This window comes from Symsagittifera roscoffensis, chromosome 2, assembly GCF_963678635.1.
Source record: "Symsagittifera roscoffensis chromosome 2, txSymRosc1.1, whole genome shotgun sequence".
In the NCBI taxonomy this organism is placed as follows: Eukaryota; Metazoa; Xenacoelomorpha; order Acoela; family Convolutidae; genus Symsagittifera; species Symsagittifera roscoffensis.
Window position 1 is genome coordinate 61,384,657 of NC_087063.1, and position 20,938 is coordinate 61,405,594.

The 20,938-nt window shown below is 38.0% G+C and overlaps 2 protein-coding genes across 4 annotated transcripts in view; both read left to right on the plus strand.

Annotated features, from left to right (window-relative positions):
- Positions 1 to 20,905, plus strand: part of LOC134839565 (flotillin-1-like) — a 108,065-nt gene extending 87,160 nt beyond the window's left edge. For 2 of the 3 annotated variants that reach the window (XM_063855158.1, XM_063855155.1), the window contains 4 exons: positions 7,394 to 7,513; positions 15,038 to 15,286; positions 18,490 to 19,026; positions 19,713 to 20,905. In XM_063855158.1, coding sequence (XP_063711228.1) covers positions 7,394 to 7,513; positions 15,038 to 15,286; positions 18,490 to 19,026; positions 19,713 to 19,796 — 990 coding nt within the window. In that variant the 3' untranslated portion in view covers positions 19,797 to 20,905. Of the gene's footprint in view, positions 1 to 7,393; positions 7,514 to 15,037; positions 15,287 to 18,489; positions 19,027 to 19,099; positions 19,123 to 19,712 lie in introns of all 3 variants that reach the window. The other variant, XM_063855156.1, reaches the window with a different exon arrangement.
- The window catches only part of LOC134839562 (uncharacterized), a 239,426-nt gene that overhangs the window by 53,273 nt on the left and 165,215 nt on the right, over positions 1 to 20,938 (plus strand). The gene's annotated exons all lie outside the window — the stretch shown is intronic.

Sequence of the window (20,938 nt, forward strand, 5' to 3'; positions counted from 1 at the left end):
AACACTTCTTGTATATAAAGTTATTTTATCTTTTAGGACTAGATAAATCTACTTCCAAGTACGTATATCAGATGGGGGCGTTCAACAGTGCCGAAAAAGGCGGGGAAATTTCAGAATAATTGAAGGCATTTTCTAAAGAGCGGGAAATTACGGACGCTAATTATCAAAGAAAATCATTCCAAGTTTGGCGCCAAAATATCTGCGACCGCAAACTAAACAATTATTTTAGCGCTAAAACGTATTGGGCTGCAAATTTTCTCGCTCAAAATCTTGTGTAACTTAAGATTGTAAACGATCGCCGTTTAGTTTTTGATTGCCGCTATTAATATGTTGAAGTTTGTTCAAATTTTTGGCACTGTTGAACAAAGTTTTCATTTTCGGCACTGTTGAACAAAGTTTTCATTTTCGGCGCTGTTGTACTTCGGCAATGTTTTACTGCCCCATATCAGACGTACCATATATACTGAATTTAAACTTCTCATTTTACCGAGTTTTATCAGTCGCAGAGTTCGGTCAATGTCATGGCGCAACCAGCAGTTCCTTTTTCGGATGACAGGGCGGACCTCCCCGGATTACCCTCTTATTGGACTCAACCATCCTTATCCCCGCCTTACAGTTAGGACAGCTGGTTTGGACAGTTCAGCCTTGCGCTAGGAATAAAAGACAACTTCAATGTGCCCGATATTCTTGCTGAACCTAGCGCGGTGCACGACGATCCACCACCAAGGCCAGAGACGAAACCGGATCCAGAAACACAACCAGAGGCAGATAGTTGCGTCGGCAGAGACGCAGCTGCCATCAGGCGGGTCGATGAAACGAATATAGAACGGCGAAAGAAGGGCAGAAAGAAATTAGTACACGCATTCCCCCAATCATTCCTGCTATCGTTCAGAGACTTTTCATAAGAACTATGTGTACGCCTTTAAGGTGGAACTAAACTTCGCCTTTGAACACATCAAACTCTACAATTCTTGTTATATGGAGGCTAACGAATCCTTTTTGTCGTTCCATTCGAGGCTATCGGCCGAGGCAGCATGTTGCAGTTGGTCTGAAGAGGAGGAGCAAATCGTGGTGAGAGATCTCTTTATAGGCCGTTTTCGTGATACGGATGTACAGAGTAAATTGATCCGGAAACACCAGGACCATGCTGGGACCTTAAAACTAGCGTTAGAACTGGAAAAGGGCGCATCTGCGTCCATGTAGTTTCAGAATATCCTGCCTCATAATAAGAACAGTTCACCTTTTAGTCTACCAAAAATCAAACAAAATCAGTTTATTCGGTATAATCGCGTCGTGGTGGTGGACAACCTTCGTCCACCACAGAACGCCCCAGACAGAAAGAATCAAAACCAATCCAAGTCGTGTTATTTCTGTAGCAACACATTTTCCGCGGATCATCGAAAAAGTTGCCAAGCGCGAGACGTGGAGTGCCGTTCGTGCAAGAAGAAAGGTCACTTGGCAAAAATGTGTAATTCTGAGCGCCGAGTCAAACGAGTGAAGGACGAAGACTTCCAAGTGGGTCTGGAAACTGAGGTTGACAATATTGTGATTGAGCAGGATGAAGACAGCGAACCTGAATATAGTATTCTCAGCATTCAGCCACGAAAGAACCTTCCATAGTACAAATTTGTAGCCTCGATTTCTGAAATCCAACCGCGGTGAGCCTCGTAACTTGAGTGTTATCTTAGGCTCGGGAGCGAAATCATTTTACGCCACTGTAGACACGGGCAGCCCAGTGTCTTTTTTGAACAAACGGACAACAGACGTTTTACTTTGCCAGAATCCCTAGTCTCAATTCATTAGTGTACAAAATTTGCCAAACGATGTCTCTTATGTACTTTATAACAAGAGTTCAATCAAGATTTTCGGTAGTCTGTCCATCCCAATATCGTCCGGCGGGTGGAAGAATCATAACGCCACATTCTTGGTGACGGAGAACAGAACGCGTTGCTTATTGGGATTAGATTTGCAAAACTCAATCGGCATAGACACAACTCAAAGGAATCCGCCACAATATAATAGGATGCAGAACGTGGTGGAAAACTCCACCTCCGAGCTGATTAAGGCGCACTTTGTAAAGAAGTTCCCATACTTGTTCACTCGACTCGGGAGATCCAAATCTCACCAAGTGCGCACCCATTTCATGGACCCATTAAATCAAGGCAGATGAAAGGTCGGAAGGTGCCCATCCATAATCAGGACCGAGTATCAGTGGAATTAAAGGCGCTGGTTAAGGATAGTCATATTACGAAGTAAGACAAAATGTACTACGGATCACTTTATTAACCCGATAGTGATTACTGCACAGAAAGATAGCTCGCTAAGGATGCCAAACCCTACCCTAAATAGGCAAATCTGGAAGAATAAGTATCAAATGCCTTACATTCCAGAACTAATCGACTCGGCCGCCCAGATCATTACCAGGGATGTCTCATGCTCGGTGTGGCTTACCTCACTAGACTTAAAATATGCGTTCAGTCAGATCAAGATTTCAAAGGCGACGAGTAGCCATTGTAACTTCAATATTATTTGTGGGAAATCGACAGGAACTTACCAATTCAACTCTGGGTTTTACGGTTTAACGGATCTGCCGTCCGAGTTTCAAAAGGCGATGGATTGCACGCTGCAAAGAATCCCGGAAGCTATTTGTTATTCAGCCGACATTCTTGTGGTCTCTAATAGGACACTGTCAAAAAACAATTGACATCGTCCATGAAGTCCGATCTCGTTTAGATGAAGGTTTTGCTTTGAAGTTATCTAATTGTGAGTTCGCAGTGGATAAGCTAAACGGCTGGGGTTCGATATCCATTCAACGGGTTACTCCCCAAAATTTTCCAAGATTGAGGTAGTCAAGGATCTGGCCGCTCCCAGGACAATAAGCAGCTACGATCCTTCATGGGTACCCTAAAGCACTTCCAAAAGTTTATGCTCGATCTTCACAATCTTACGGCGAGTTTCGCGAATCTTTAAAGCTCTACAATAAAAGGAAGTTCACCTGGAATGTGTGTCAAAAAGCTGCGTTTGGGAAAATTTTGAACCTCATTGCAGAAATTACCTATTTGTATCATTATGACCCTGCAAAGAATACTCGTGTAGACTGTGACGCAAGCCACAGAGGACTTGGAGCATGTCTTGAACAAGAAACAGATACAGGTTTGTAGGTTCCTATTTCGTTTGCTTCGCGATTTCTTAACTCAGTGGAACTTAAATCTAGTACGAATGAACTTGAACTACTAGCAGTGGTCTGGGCGTGTGAAATTTTTCGCATATATATACTCGATAATGGGTTTGAGATGCTCACGGACCACAAAGCCATAATTTCGACCCTAAAAGAACACAAAGTAAATAAACCATATCAATCCCGTTCAACATGTTGGGCGGATCGGCTATTACCGTTCGACTATGAGATCAGGCATGTGCCCGGTTCTACTCTAGGTATGGCTGACCATCTTTCCCAAAATCCTACGTTCGAAACACCTCCCAGTTCAGTTTATGGCGAGTTAATCGTCATAAAAACAATTGAAAACTCAACTCAGCCATGTAACTTCATAAGGGTGGACGCCGCGATGTCAATGGGCTCCGCCGATAGCAGATTTGTTTCTAGCATATCGGCACATGCTTCTACTTCCATAACTCGGTCAAGTCACAACGGTTGTATCAGCGGTAAGCGGCATGAGGGCGACAAATTAAACGTCGTCCAACAAATTTAAGTCTAATGTCGTCCAATCAAATCCACCCAGATATTCCGGCGCCCGAGTTGTGTCGCATTCTTACGGGAAATTCGGTGGTTTAGAACCGCGAGAGGTGAAATTAATTTGACAAGTAATTTCATCCAATCAGCGTAGATTGGTTTCACGTTATTTGCCGCCACAAGAGTTCTGTATTTTGACGGAAAAATCCGACCAATCACGTTTGAGCTTGAACTCAAGTCATTCGCCGCACGAGGGATGCACAAAATTGACGGGTCGCATTAACCAATCAGATTCAAGTATGCAAATTGCAACCAGTCAATATCGTTTCCAGTTATTTTCAAATCAGTTTCGCCTTTTTGTTCACTCGAATTCAGTTGTCCAATCAAACTTCAATGAGCTCTCCTTTAAATGCATCCGCCTTACTAGATAATACGGCGATCCGAAAGATCATATTAGACTTGGTGGAAAATTTTCCGCCAGGACCTAGCAACGGCACACCGGCTCCTACTACTGTGGAGATGGCCCCTATCAACACAGTACGCTCTCGCCCTGAACTCAGACTCAACCGGCTCCAATATCTCAAAGTCAAGCTATGAGCAATCGCTCAGGACCTCCCAGAGAACTCCGCTCCAGTCGAATGCAAGTTTTATTGAAAAGTGCCGGCAAAAACGACTTTCTAACCTGGTTTGTCAGCTACGCGCTAGAGAGGGAGTGTGTGCCATGAAAACAAGGCCGTTTGTCTCACAGGACAAAAAGGAGATTGTGGGTCTACCCAGTCTGTTCGACATCGTTGCAGGGTTTACGGAAGAAGACGAGTTCCTTGGACCGATGAAGAGAGCAGTCTTGCATAATGATGTCCAAACCTTCTCCAAACAAGGCCTTTACATCGCCCAGTTCTGGCCAATAGCGTCGGTGGGGGACAATTGCATACTCATTGACAATAAGTTGACGATACCGTTTAAAATGCGTGCCGCGATTTTGACACGGCTGCACCGATCTCATCACGAACAACCGGCCTTACCTGAACCTGCAGATTGTCGAGAAGTGCCAAATGTGCATGGAATGCACGAAGTTTGGTAAGAACCTTAAGTCGTCTAAAAACAGCTGATACTTCGCTCCCGCTTCCGGCTCTCTCCTCTACTAACGAGGAATTACAATTAGACTTTGCGGGCCCGCTGCGGGACGACAAAAGGAAGAAGGTTTATTATCTTGGTAGCCGTAGATCGGTCCTCAAACTTCTCGTCCGTTCTAACTAAAATACAGGTTCCAAAAGATTGTCTAGTTCCTAGAAGCATATACGTATGCACGGCATACCAAAATCTATTCGCACAGATCGTGGCTCCGGGTTTAAGAGCGCAGTGCTAAAGAACTTTTGCAATAACTTGGGGATCGATCATGTATTTTGTCCAGTCGGGGATCATCGTGGCTGTGGGTTAGTGGAACGGACAATTCAGACAATGAAACGTAAGCTGGGTACTGTAGCGTTTAGCCCACAATACAAGAGTCTTAAGCATGTCCTTCATACGAGCTTGGATGACCTCAGGAAATCCAAACACGCGCCTCTTAATAAATCTCCTTATTAACAAAAGAGAGTTATTGTGCATTTCGACCGTAAGCCGAATACGGAACTTTCTTTGACCAGGAATAAGATTCTTTAAATACTTCAGATCAAAGTATCCTCGCTCGGAGCCTCCGGAAGATAGACATAGCCAGGACTACAGCCGTGACAGAGTGAAGGTGGTAAAGCGTGGTTCACTCAGCCAAGATATGGCTCCGCATTTCAAAAAGGTGGTCGCTGGTCAAAAGATAGCTGATACCCAACAATACAAGACCCTCAAAGATCTCGCCCTAGCCACTCGGTGGAGTCAGTTGAAGCGAAATAGCAATGTGGAGACGGGGCGCAGATGTAATTGCCAACGCCCTCAAATCTGGTCTCAGTAAGAGTACCCTGAGATTCTACGACTGTGATGCCGATGCTCCCAACAGAGAATCTTTGATCTGGCCAGGCCCGTCGTGCCCAAGGCCTACCGTTGAAACAAAAAGAACAGCAGCCTCCCCACAAGGAGTCAGGGCCGGCCAGAGCTCGCTTCCGAGGAAAATTGCGCCAAAAGGCCCGACTTCTATGCCAACTCCGAGATGCCCTATTTCGATAGTGCCAGCACCACACAAACGAACAGTGGAACCGCCTGTGGTTTTCTTGACCGGCTCGGATACTCAGACAGATATACTCACCTAGGAGGTCTCCTCGGACTATGTCAACCCCTAGTCGGGCAGTTAGGGTCAGCTCAGCTCCTCTCCTATTACCTGCGGCACAAGACGTACTTCAAACGCCACCGACTCCTCTGTACTCGAATCTGCCTTCGGAATCGCCTATGGGGGATCTTGACGTGTCGAAAAGTTCTGTTGCCACTTTGCCAGCTACCGACTCCGCACGAACGAGAACACCGTCACTTCGATCCCGGTACGCAACCACGGCAGTTTCAAACACCCCAGCGGCCACTCCGGTTCCCAACTTAAAGACTTCAGGGGACGCGAAGTCGGATCCCGCTCCTTCAGGCAGCGCTACTAGACCCGAGCCACCACAATCCGCGGCACAGGAAGACATCGACTCGCGAACGTCTTCCTCTTTGAGTGTCAGGACAGAACAGGAAGGCTTCAGCCAGATACGGAAGCCCAGATCGTCATTCCGTTAAAGAAGTGGAAGAATCCGCTGCCTTTTCTCCATTGCCCGCTCCAGATGCGGATAATTCTCCATAAGTCTCCGAAGGGAATAGTTTTCAAAGTTTAACTTCGTGACAACCATCATAAACTTTCTGGCTAAAATTCTCTACAAACTTGTCTGTATCTTAAATTTTGAGTCTCTAAATGTCAAGTTTTTGTTTCTCTGCTTTATTTCTATTGCCGCCTAAGTGGCTTCATTGTTTAATCTTTTGAGAAAATCTTTACGTTTTAAGGTTTTTTTGTGCCCTCGGGTATGTCATGCCACGTATATACTATATACTATATATTATGTCCTTACGTTGCATCCCTTGTTGCATTTTCTGCAGTGACGACAAGGTCGCCCACCAGTCGTGGTAAGTTATTTCACACGGTGTTAAACTTGAAATCATCTGTCTGCTTATCGGCATACGAATCAGACCTATCCTCTTTTAAGTTAGATTAACAAACTTAAAACTCTTTTCTTTTTATTTGTCCAAAACGCTTTGTATAAAAAGTTAATTCATCTTTTCGGACTAGATAAATCTACTTCCAAGTACATATATCAGACGTACCATATATACTTAATTTAAACGTCTCATTTTACCGAGTTTTATCAGTCGAGGTCGGTTAATGTCAGTTATATTAATTGTTTTTTTTTCACTCTGAATGTAATTTTTGAGCTTTGATATTATAAGTACATGCGCGCGAGAATGGGGGGGGGGGGCGGAGAGTAGAGATTGCTCATTTGATCCGAGAGCAATTGGTCCAAAGTTTCCCTTTTTTTCAGAAGAGTTTACTCGGAGTAGTGAAATTCCTATCTATTTCTGTTGCATTTCAACGCATTTTTTAGATTGTTACTTCATTGTATTCTCCTTCGCCGCTTTAAGAAAATGATTTATTGAAAAAATCCCGATCTATTAGTTGGCGTTCTTAGATTAATGTGGTCGGAACACGCTGCGCTATTCGTACAAGAACCGGCTATCCTTGCTTCTTATTTTTAGGAGATCTACCAGGACAGAGAGAGCTTCAACAAACAGGTGTTCGAGACTGCCTCGGCTGACTTGGCCTCAATGGGAATGGTGGTCATCTCATACACCATACACGAGATCAAAGACTCATTCGTAAGCTGTTTCTCTATTAACATTTTATACCGAAAACTTTACTGATCCAGCTGCAGTCAGGCAAGTTGTTTCATCGCTGCATATGAACAAAAACTACTTGACCATACTCAGAATTCGGATCTACTTAAAAATCTCCCCCTTTTCAGAAAAGGGGGACGGAGAGATTGTAAGTAGATTAAGTTAGTCGAATTTTCGACCAATCAGAATGCAGAAAATGTATAATTCTCAATACAAAGCTCTAGCGCTAATTTACTGTATTTATTCATAGAAGCGGAGATCCTTAAGTAGATACCATAGGGGGGTATTGTTAAGTATATCCCAGAATTCTCCGTTTGTTCTTTTTTCCCCTCTAAGGCGTCTGTTATACTTCTCAAACTGCTTAACATGAACGAATAAATAACACTTTTTCATTTGCGAAGCAATGTGTATTAGTACGAACTTTTTTTCAACCGAAGTCGCAAATATTGGTGCCAATTTTGGGGCACTTTTACAGCTTTTTCATAGCATCATGTGATTTGACATTTGAATACTTATAAGTTAATAAAGTTGATGTATTTTAATTCATCAAGTGAACCGAAACAAGTGATTTGTTTCAAACAACATACAATAATGAAAACCCGATTTTAGAAATTTTCTAACCCAATATATCTCGCTATTTTTTGAAATGCATTACTAGTGTGGATTTAGTGTGGATGCCTTCAGTTTGTTATATTCCAACTTATCACTGGCAAAATTGAGTCTATTTGTATTTGGTGCCCAGTTTTACTGAATTGCATTGGCAATTTATTAGCATATGTAGCTGCTTTATTCGTGACTAGTGTTTGTTGGTTGTTGAGCTTGCGTGGCTGAGGGAATAATGAGACTCAAATTCTCTTGATTGCAGTTGGTCGCAGATTCGAATCCTACACGTAGACGAGTTTTTGCTAATTCGAAGCTTATTTATACTTTGTCTTATTTAACTTGATAGAGATGCTTTTTGGTATTGTTCTCGCAAGGGGGCTATTCTCATGCGCGAATGGGCGAAAAAACTAGTGGGCGAAAGACCGAAAACAAAAATGGCTGAAAGTCAGTTTTCAAAAAGAAGCAATTGCCATTCAATTTAAATGAATTGAATGAAGCAATTTTTTGCTTCTTTCATAGCGAAACCCTTGAAAATATAAAGTCTATTTCAATTCGGCGGCGGTCAGTGACATTTTCAAAATTGTGCATATTTCTGCCGTTTCTATATTCGGCCAATATCAGTGTTCAGTCCCTGGAAATGTTTACTTTCTTTCTAAGTTTTAGATTGCTGAAATCTGATTGGCTGATTTTTATTTTCGCGCTTTCGGTCCTTCGCGTATGAGGGATTCCACCTTATCGCAAGTATTGCGAAATGCAGCTCCGCCTCTGTGTAGATAGTTACAAATTTAATTTAACATCGTTCAAAGTAAGTCAGAGAAACATTCAGAGCTAATCCGTTTCAGTCGTTCATCAAATTTTGATTGTTTGCTCAATAAAATAAAGGGGTATAGGGCGACGTGCCGACGGTAATTCAAGCCGAGGGGACTTCAGGACGAAATTTAAACTTTACACGCACCTTAAAACACTATTTTATCATCGAAAAAGCGTTGCTTTTCATTTAGGCAACTTTAGTTCAAGCGTTATTCATGACAATGCGCCATTTGTGATTGGGATCCGTTAACAACATCAGCCGGTTTTTCAAATACTTAAAGTAAAAACATAAAAAACGCAAGCGTATTTTATTTTTCAACTTTCCTAAACATCATTTGGAGGCTTAAGTTTTATGAAAACGCCAATAACTAGTAATTCAGAAATTATTCAAAAATGTTCTCAAATTAATCATATTTCTTTTTATAAGAAAATATTCGGCTTGAAGTCCCTAATGTTACAATTCGGCTCGAAGTCCCGTCGGCTTGATGTCCGGCAACCAAAATAAAGTACCCACAATAACTCAGATATGTCATGCTTCTAAATCCTGTGAAGCTTCTAAGTGCTCCATCATATATTTATGGGGATCTGATTTTAGTTTCTTAAGTATTAGTCTTTGTAATATGAGTCTATTAATCATGATTTTGAAACATGTACTTTTCTAAATGAATTTAAATAAGTTTCCAGCTGTATGTGGGTTATGCTTTGTTTTCAAGTGGAAGTGCTATTTTTGACCTCATGCTTTGGATTTTGTGAGCTCACAACGCATAATAAGAAGCAAAAAAAGAACCGGCAGAGTTAATTAAAAAGTCAGAGTTCATGTCTCAAGTTTGTCTGAAACCTCTAAATTTCATGCCCATTTTTTTAAAATTGGAAAGATTGCTCTTTTGAAGAGTCGATGAACGTTGTAATTACTCTTGTATAGGTCTTGGAGATTTGTTTTTTTTCAGGACTGTTTTGTTCAGGCTTAAATTTATTTTTTATCGGTTTGACTTTCGATTTATTTTTAAGTTCAGTTCATTTCCTGTGTTAAAAGGAAGGCAAACTCCACTATCCAAGAGCAAAAGTGAAAAAGTTTTAGTAAACGTGATCGGCTTCTTATTTCGAAAGTGGAATTCAGTTTTCAGATTTCCCAGCAAAAATAAAAAATTTACCAGTTGATCCAGTTTTCTCATATTGGGTTAATTTTATCAAAAATGTCCATTATAACTGGTTAAAGAAATTCAAAGAACTTCAAGGCCATGTTTTTATATTCGAATGTAGTTTTTTCAAAGATTTTTTCGAAACAAATTTTGTTTGTTTTGTGTTCTGTATATTCGCATCTATTGATTCCTTTCCAGCTGTCTGTTGGCTAATGCAATGAACTTTATCTATTCCAGCGGATGCAATTTTATTGAAGAGCACATGGTTTTTGACTTTCTGTTCACTCATGTGAATTCAAACAAAATTATGTATCAATGAAAGTAAAAAAAAAGCTGTTTTATCTTAGTGTTGAAATTTTGTTATTTCATTAACATCTGAATGAAAAATTTTTAACTCGAGCTTCTTTTGTAGAATAATAATGAAAAAGAACAGTTTTGGCTATTTAAGCAGCTTTGCTGCTATTTATGTTTTTATTTTAAAAAATTTGCTCGACATAGCTCTAGAGTCGATGAACGGTGAGAAGACTTATAAAGCTCTCGGACGTTTTTTTTTTGCTTTGTGTTCTGGGGAAGTCTTAAAATTATTTCACATTCAAGTTTGATTTTTCATGGTTTGACTTCTGATTTCTTTTTAAGTTCAGTTCATTTTCTTTGTTAAAATGAAATTGAAACCAAACTGTGATATTGAACAACAAAATTTTACACCAAAACTTCAAGTTTTGAAAGTGGATTTTTAGTTTTCAGATTTCAAAAAGTGTCAATCATAAATTCTTTTCGAATTTCAAAGAATTTTATGGCCCTATTTTTTAATTCGAAATTCAAAAGTTGGATTTTTTCTGTCGAAATTCAAAAGTTGGATTGCTATCATTGACTTTTTTCTAACTATCTGTATGTTTTGTTGTTTATACATACTCGAGTCCATTTTTTTCGAGGCTTTTAAATTTGTACTACTGCTAATTTTGAAATTTTTGTCTAGTCTTTGGCTAGTGAAAACAAGGTAAATGTAGATTGGATATTCGAATTCCATCTAATGCAAATTGTAGTTCTACGTTTCAATTATTCCTTTTTTGAGCAATTTTAGAGTTGTTCGGTTCTGCGTAATTTAGTTACCCGTTTTCGTTTTGGCAGTTTGGCTCTCAGAGTGCGCTTTTAAAATACAGATTTCAAGCCAGTCATTTCTAAGAGATAAAATTCTTTTCTATCACTGTTCGGAGAGACTCCATTTTGATCAATTCACCTTTAATGCTTTTGGAGCTTTTAAATTCAGTTTCCAAGTGGAGCTCTTCAAGATATGAATTTTAAATACCGTTAGGATTGTAGTTTCAAAATTGAGTTCAATCTTAACTGTACCCATTTGACAAAAATTGCGGCTGGACTCTTGATTTGTTTTTAATTTCAGTTCATTTCCTTTTTAAAAGGAAGGCATACTTCACTATCGAACAGAAAATGTGTAAAGGTCACGAAAAACGTGATCGACTTCTAGTTTCGAAAGTTGAATTTAAATTTCAGATGTCCCAGCGAAATAAAAAATTATCTATTGATCCAGTTTTCTCAAATTGGGTCGAATTTATCGTAAAAGTGCCGACATCACTTCTTTTAGAAATTCAAAGAGCTTTAAGGGCATCATTTTTTTTTCAAATCTCAACTTTCGAATTCAGAAAAAAAATTGATGCCCTTAAACAAGTTGTTATCAACTTGTTCAGATTTTTTTCAAAAAAAAAATGTTTTTTTTTGTTTACTTCAGTTCATTGACTCTTTTCCAACTGTCTGTTAGCTATTTTGCTTATTGTGAATTGACGAAGAGCTATAAGATGATATAATTGTTTATTAAAACATTCAAATCTCTTCAAACTGTTAAGGATTTTTGTAAAGAAACTTGTCATATTAGCTATCTATTTTTCCAATGAAAGTCACACGTTTCATTGAACAGCTTTGTAAAATTGCTCAGTGATTGCTAGCAACATGGGTTAACTAATGGGCTCTTAATTCATGCGCATTTATCGATGCCGCTTGTTTTTATCTCGTATGCAAATGATAGCCGTTCTATATAAGATTCTTTAATCTTGTACAAATATTGAACTTTCGTCAAAATTACCAATGAAAAGATTAAATTTTTAGATAAAGATTAAATTTAAATATTTTTTCTAACATTTTTTATTTTTTACTCTTTCGATTAGCAAGCGTTATCAAACGAGAATTTAGACTTTTTTCGGCATAACAACTTGTTTAACAGAATCAATTGTATCCTTTTTCATAATGAATTCCAATTTAATGCGTTCCCGGCCAACTTGATCTGGAGGTAACGAATGTTCCTGGGACGGCAAAGGTCCTGGGTTTGAATCTGACCAGGACCTATTTTTCAATATTCTGTTTTCAATAAAATAGTCGCTCATCTGTTGTCAGCTTAGCTGCCACATCTTGGAATCGAGTTTTTTTGCTGCGCGCTTTTTTTTAATGTTGCTTTTTGTGTTTGATTTACTCGTACAATTTGTAATTTTACTTACTTTGACTTCGTATTTCCTTAAATTTGTTTCGCTGAAAGAATTGCTCGGCCTATTTTTTTATCGGCTTAATTGCCTAATTTTCAAGGGAAACACAAGTTTAACTCTCCCTTCCGCGCTTTTCAAGTTGGCTGTATGTTTACCAATCGGTTTGTTGAAATTTCTTTTTCCTTATGGAAAATTGCTTCCAAATTATTGGAAAGTTTTTAATTTTTCTCAGAAACTTCAACTGAATTTCAAAAAAGAGTAGCAATTGAAAGACCGCCTCGCCTACTGTCTTGTGTGCCTGCATACCTCCCTAGAGTCTCTTTTTACTTGACCCCTCTGTCTAGAGGCTTCGAAAAAATTTGTGGGGGTAATATTTGACCCAAATTTTTGAGTTTTTCGTTTTGTCGAAAACTACCCCTCTCAAATCTGAATTTTTGGTTTCAATGAATAGAACGGTTTTGAAAAGTTTCCTTTATAAGCGATTACGCCCGAAATTCTCTGACACCAAAATTTATGAGCCGCGGAAATTTTGACTTTTTGACCGTTTTTTTAATTTTTCGTCCTTCTCGAGGACTACCCTCCCAAGTCTGAGATTCGGGTTTCAATAGTTTTTACAGGTTGCGTGAATCCCTTCTGCATAAGCAGCTACGCCCTATATTTAACACAAAAACGTATGATTTTCGGAAATATCACATTTTTGATTTTACGGTTTTTAGACTTTTCTCGCCAACTATCCTGCCAAATCTGATATCATAGATTTAATCGAAACAACAGGTTGTTGAAAGCTTATCTTTACAATAAGCTATACCCAGTTTGATTAAGAAAAAAAATTGTGGCCTTCAAACAAAACAAAGTTTTACAGTTTTTGGAAAACTTATTGACTTTACGCGAAAACTACCATGCCAATTCTCAGGTTGTGTTCAATCTAGAAACCCGGCGTTGGTATTTTTTTCCGCTTAAGGGCCACAACCTGCTTTTTGCAGAAAAACCTATAGGATTATGGAAAGTCTGTAAACCTTTTTTGAACTTTCGACTGTTTTTCAGACTTTTTGATTTTTCTTCTTAATTACTTAATCAAATCTGAGATGAAAAATTAAATTGAAAGAACCGGTTGCGATATTGTTCCTGCATAAGCGGTGAACTTTTAGGTTTTTAAAGAGAAATGATATCTTCTTGAGTGACTTGAATATCTAAAATTTTTTTACTCTTCTCATTTATTTCAGAAAAACAACTAAGATTGTGGGCAAAGTCCAACTTATGAAATCTCATTTTTCGTGCCTAGTTTTTTTTCGTCACCGAGTTTTTTTTTCAACATATAAAATTTTTTTGTTTGTTTTGTATCACAAGTTGTGCGAAGCTCCGCTTTGCCTCTGTGTTTGGAAAGTTTGGCTGATATACAAGTTGGCTTAAACTTGCAAAAAAAAACATTTTGAGATGCTTCTGAAGTTTGATTGGCTAGTTTTAGGGGGAAATTTCTTGCTAATCGGATGGAAGCAAAATAGTTTCAGTTCAATATGTTGAAATTTTTATTGTTAGGCATGAATAATGATAAGTATAAAGACCCTTCATTTGTAATATTGACGATACTACTAAACGTTTTCATCGATTATCCCATAAAAAATCTTTTTTTCTGCTCTTGGACCTTTTCGACTTTTAAACGCTTTCTGCTCTTAGGCGATTCCGTTTTTTTGCTCTGCCTCCTTCATTGAACTATGATTTATCGCTTCTAAATGTCGTGTTGATTTTTTTTACAAGAGTTTTAAAATTGGTTCACGCTCAGATTTGATTTTTCGCGGTTTGAATTTTGATTTATCAATGAAAATTAGTTTGCTATAAAGAAGATAAAAATCACGCGGTTCAACAACGGAAGTGAAAATGGCGTGGGATCTATTTAACAATCCTCCTATAGTGCCTACTAAAGAATTGCCACCCCTATAAATGAAAGAAGTAAGTTAGCACTTGAGAGTTCTGTTTATAACTCGAATTTGATGCAATCTGATTGGTCGAAAATTCGACTAAATTAATCTACGTAACAATTACCCCCTCCCTGTAAGGGGAGTGGTATGTGTTAAGTAGATCCATGGCGCGAAAAAAAAACATGTATGATCTATACCAGCGGAATAAACAATTTCTCAAACCGAGTTAATTTCATGAATATGGTGCTAATCATAAAAGATTCTATGAACTTCAAGATGGTCATTATTCCGAAATTTGAAAGCCGAAAGATGGTCAAAGAAGTATATTTTTTTCTCGTTTTCATGCGCTCATTGAAACTTTTCCAGCTGTCCGTTGGCTACGTTTCTTTGTCAAAACGTTTCTTCGTGATGTGTTGTATTTGCATCAATTTTTTTTTAATTGCAAAATTTTTCCGACCTAACTTTATATATTGAGTTAGCGTCTGAATTGATTCTAAACAATGATTTTTATCAATGATATGAGTTAGAGAAAAATATGTTTTAATTTAGGGCTACTTGAAAGCTCTGGGAATGAGCAGGACCGAAGAAGTGAGAAGAGACGCCAGGATCGGAGAGGCGCAGGCAAAGATGGAATCTGGAATCAAGGAGGCAGAAGCTACTCAAGAGAAGGAACAATCCAGGTACTACAACGAAGAAAAAATGGCAGAATCGAAGAGAACTTATGAGATTGAACAGGCCAAGTATAATGAGAAGATTTACGTGCAACAGGCCCAAGCTGACCTTGCTTACGATTTGCAGGTACGTAAACAGGACATCTTTTAATTGAATTTCAAGCAAAATAGGTCAAATATAACAAAAGCAAACGATGATGTAATTTATCTGGGTCACGTATTTCATACGCTTGTTCAATTTTTTCGTAATTTTCCTTGTCGAATAAAAGATCTACAGCTCGCGGTAGCCTGGGCGTAAGCATAGTTAGCCAAATTGCCTAGACGATAAATATGCTTCTGAAAGAACAGAAAGCGCGCAAAATTGATGAGATCATGTGGTCAGTTTTTTAAAATCAACAAGGAACGCAAACAAGTTGAACATTTATATATTTGTCTATTGTCTTAATTCTATAAACAAGGTGTGCGCTTGTGCTTGACAACAGTGTCATTTTTTTACCGGAAAAAAAATGAAAAACAAAAAGAAGATGAATGAATTGCTGCGTTCATTCCCGCTTAAGATTTCTCTTGTATTTCGTTTATATAGGTCTTGGTGATTTTTTTTGTTTTTTTTTCAGGAAAAAGTCTTAAAATGCTCTGATAACTACAGATGGGCATTCATACATGAATGCACTTAGGTAAATTTATGAATGCACTTAGGTAAATGTGCACCTTCTGAGTTCAGTTGAAATTCATCTACTGAAAGTTACCTAATTAGCACTCCAAATTCGAATGTGGAAATGGTGCGGAAAAATGTGAACAATTTCTAGTTTTGAATATGGAATTTAAATCTTAGGTTTCTAGCGGAATAAAAACTTTACCTATTGATCCAGTTTTCTCAAGCTGGGTTATTGTTATCAAGAAAGCGCCATTCATAAATTGTTATAGAAATTCAAAGAGCTTAAAGGGCATCAATTTTTTTTTGAAATTCGAAAGATGAGATTTTTTCATTTTCAGTGGTTTTTTGTTAACTTGCGTTCATTACTCTTTTCCAACTGCCAGTTGGCCATCTTTTACCTCTTGCTTCAACTTGGCGTGTATTACCTAGTCAGGATCAATTGAGCAATCTCCCTCCCCATTCTCGCGTGAACGGGGGAGCTAAATAGGTAGTTGACATGTTTATAACCACTTGAAAATAGTTTGAAAGATATGAAATCATGAACCAGATTCTCCAGCGAATTTGGAACGCCAAAAATTACAGTATCAAAGCTCATAAATTATATTCAGAGTGAAAAACGAATCAATAAAACTGAGGCACTTAAGCTTTTTTTATCCTAAAAGGATGCTATTGCGTACATTATTAACGTGCTGTAGAGAAACAAGGCTGGAGCACTAACCCTGGTAACTCGCTTTCCTCGATGAGACAATGGTCGTCCAAACAAAAATCTGCAAAACATTCTCATAAATTTCGATTTTTTTCTCAATACTCATAAACTTCAGTCGGTCAATTGATTGCGTGTTATGAACACAGCAACCATCTATTTGCGTTTGCTATCGTCTTTTTGCAGCGTCTTGCCGTTTTTGCTTGGGGGAGATAGCTCACTTGGTCATTATGGGGGGAAATGATCAAATGATCCACTAGTCATAAAAAAGTTATCCGTACAGATTTTTATAGTGTAAATAATTAAGTGATTTTCACCTATTTATGTCGTTATAAACGTTAAAAATTTGGTCACGCTCAGATTTGGTTTTTCGCGTTTTTTCTTTTGATTTTTTTTTGAAATTATCAGTACATTTCCTTTTTACAACAAAAGTGTAAAGGTCACAAAAAACGTGAATGTAATCTTGTTTCAAAAAGGGACTTGAATTTTTTTTTGAATTTCCAGTGCAATAAAAAAATACCTGGTGATCCAGTTTGCTCTAAATTGACAAGATAAATAAATGGGATGAGTGCGAATCATAAACAATTCTTGTAATTCAAAGAGCTTTAACGTGTTTTTGCGGCTAATTTTGACATGAAAAATTCGTTAAGTTCAAGTTTGGCATCTTCTTAAAGCTACAGGCCTTTAAGACTTGATTCGGATCCCAAAAAATCAATTAAGTTGTCTCTGTTCTGTTCTTATTTGTTCCGTTTTTCAGATTAAATGACACGCATTTTATACATGACACGATGAGAGACTAAACTCTCAATTTAATTCAATGCTACTTTGTATTCGTCTAGTTTTTTTGACTCTCTGTTGTTATTAGTTTTACTTTATTCAATAGCCTTTTACTGGAAAAAAAACTGCAGAAAGTAAGCAAAAACACGTTGATATCGACATTAAAAAGATCGAAGTTTCTGTCGTGATTCGATCGATATTTACAATTTTTTTGGATAAGCTTTGGTTAGAAAGTTTCTGCTTTTTAGTTTAAATTGGAGCGAGTAAAGCAAGCGACTATTTCGAATAGCTCTCAATTCAGCTATAAATATTTCGAATATAGCTGTGGAGAACTAGTTCCTGAAACTTATTCTAACCCTTCCCAGTACTAAGAGTGGCAAACGTTTTTGTTATTAATTTTGCTGGTATATCTACAGTCAACTTTAGACATTTCTTTGTTTGATTAACATCTTAAAAAAACCAAATTGAAGAATCATTGCTTATCTTTAGTTTCAGGTTTATCCAAAATATAAATTTTATTGACTTTCTATTTCTCTAAATAAGCAACACTCATGGTTATTACACTAACAAGCGTGCGATTGTTAGTGTTTTTGTACGAACCTTCTTTTTTGTTCATTAAAAGTGATAACTTATTAGGTGGCACTTGCTATAATTTCGATCTGTAGCTTTGGAAATTTGGCCAAAACGCGTCTTTTTAGTGCTTTAGGAGAGCTTCGCTCAAAAATCAATTTGGTCAACCTAAAAAAGGTCGTCAAAATTTTCGAACATTTTCGAAAATCCGCCCCTGCTATAAGGTGATGTTATCTGAGCTAAAAAAACGCAAAAGATGAAAATTTCAAAATCTTAGAAATCTTGGTTTTCTTGTTTTTGGTTTCCTGTAGATTGTTAACATTTTCCAACTCTACGATGGTTGTGCTTTGAAATTGAATTTTGTTATAGAATCGAAGGTACAAATGAACCCAAAGAAACTAAAATATCAAAACAACAAAATATGAAGCATTGTTCTATTTATATCAAAATTTACCTCCTATTCTAATATATCTCATTTGTTTTTTTTTTGCAATTCTATGTTGGCTATGTTTTGATCATGGGCATCGTTTTTTTTTGCCGGAGTATGTGTTTAGACATTTCAATAATCGAAACGGGCATGTGAAATAGATTATAATTCAAACTATGTTCCTAAGTTTTGTTTTAGGCTGCTATTCAGAGGCAGAAAATTATTGCTGAGGAAACTAAGATCAAGGAAATTGAAAGGAATCAACAGATAGCTATTCAAGAACAGGAGATCCTCCGAAGACAGAAGGAATTAGATGCTAAAGTGAAGCAACCTGCACTGGCCGAAAAGTACAAGAAAGAGCAGCTTGCAATTGGTCAGGCTACTATGATTATTAACGAGGCAGAAGCGGAGGCCTTGGCTATCAAGTTGAAGGGCGATGCTGAGGCTGCGGCTATCAACGCTAAAGCCAAAGCGGAGGCCGAACAGATGGCACTGAAGGCGAAGGCCTGGCAACAGTACCAGGACGCTGCTCTGGTCGACATGGTGTTGCAGGTGCTTCCCCAGATGGTGGCGGAGGTGGCCGCGCCCCTCACTGAGGGAACTAAGGGCATCAAGCTTGTGGCAACTGGAAGCGACGCCCAGATTGGAGCGGCAAAACTGACCGGTGAAGTGCTGGACATTGTGGAAAGACTCCCACAAGTTGTCAACAACATGACCGGAGTCGACTTGTCTAAAGTGAGTCTTAGCGTAAATATATTTCAATGAAGAAAGCAATACAAATGATTTACAATGATTTTTCTAATTTAAGGCTATCACGAAAAGATAGTGAAAGTAAGTTAAATGGTGTCACTGACCCGCTTCATAAAACTAACTGAACTCAAAGTCGAAACTTCGGTTAACTTATAATTGTGTACATCCAATATGTTTTGCATTGTTTCATCATCACCGCAATCATGTTTCGTTGTACCTTGCACGATGTTATGAGCTGTAGCCTGAAGCAAAGTTTTTGATTATATTAAAGTTTCTGAAAAATGGACTATGATAATAGAAAGCGAGGAGCGAGGTTGTTCGAAGGCTTAATGCGGGAAGTTAGTGTGAAGTTTTTTTTACATTTTGGTGGGAATGGGAAGAGCTTGCATGGCGTAAATCGTTTGAAGTTGACTTGAAAGTACAGTTTCTAATCAGCACCATCTACCAACTATAGCATGTCTTCAGGATTAGTTACATGGGATGGGCTTAATATTGTTAATGCGTATAATATTGTTGGTGTTATTGCATTTGCGTTGGCATGAACTTTCAAGTATAATCATTTTTGTAACTTATAGGCAAATTGTTCCCTGCTTGAAAACGAACTTATTTATTATTTATAAGTTAGAATCGGGAATGTTCATTATTCGCAACGAAGACTGATCTGGTTTTAGGCACTGGGAGCGAAAAGTCAAAGAGTGAAACGGACAAAATCTAGGGATAAACTCGGAGGAGACCCCTCGACACTTGACATCTAAAACAGAAATACTACCAGTCTTAAGACTGTGTTGCATAATATTGCAGAAAATTTCCTCGATTTTGATTCTATCCTACTTAATTGAACTTTTTGCAGTTGCGGATAATTTTGTAGTAGTTGGTGTTGCCTGTCCTCATTATTAGGCTTTTAAGTGGGATCTCTAACTATTTCCCCCACTCTATGTTACCTAGTTATGAATTCCTACCCCTATAAAGAACTAATTCGACGGTTAAGCATGCGTGAGTTTTGCAAAAGTGGAAAATAGTAACAGAGATCCCTTAAGTGTGCTGCTTTAAAACATGGCACTCTACATTGCATCAGTTCGAGCCAAAAACGCACCCTTTTTAATTTGAAGGCTGTATTGTCTCTCAATCTGAAATAATTCGTAATCAGACTTTACATGCATTGTAGGATTTATAAAATTTAGTGCTTTGTCTAGATGAGTTTGCAAATGTGTCATTTTATTCGATTTAAATTTTTGTTCATATCAATTAAATAATGTTCTTATTAATTTCTATCTAATTGTGTTGATTTTAGAAATAAAAAGGGACATTGAAATAGTTTGTCAAAAATGCTTTAGTTTCAATATCCCTTGAGGGTAAGGTGAGCATTCCAACTTAGCTTGAAAAGTTATACGAATGCCGCCCGTTGATGTTTGTATTATATGATCATCTCCAGATGTTGATTTCATTTCAAACCTGACTGCCTGCTCTGATTTTCACTAACCCTGATGATTAGATTTTCCTCTTTGTCTTGAATTATTTCGTATTCTATGAACTGTGATGCTCTTTTTCATAACAACATCATTCACCGCACCGGTAGATTTTGGGTTCTCTGTAATTATTTTGGAACCGGTTCAAATATAAAATCTAGACACCATTATTAGTTTTGGACATTTTTATGTGATTTTCTCAAACCCATAGATATCTCATGAAACCATTGGATGGTATATTGGAAAAGAGCTTCGTGTCATTCGATGTTGTCTTTTTCTTCACAGTTTCTGTAAATTATATTCTTAGATAATTAATTGATGAATTTAAGAATGAAAATTTTGTAAAACCTGTTCCCAAATTAAATAGCTACTATTCAAGAATTAACTTCTGTCAACTTCCCCGTTCTCTGTAAACAGCAACAAGCAGTGAG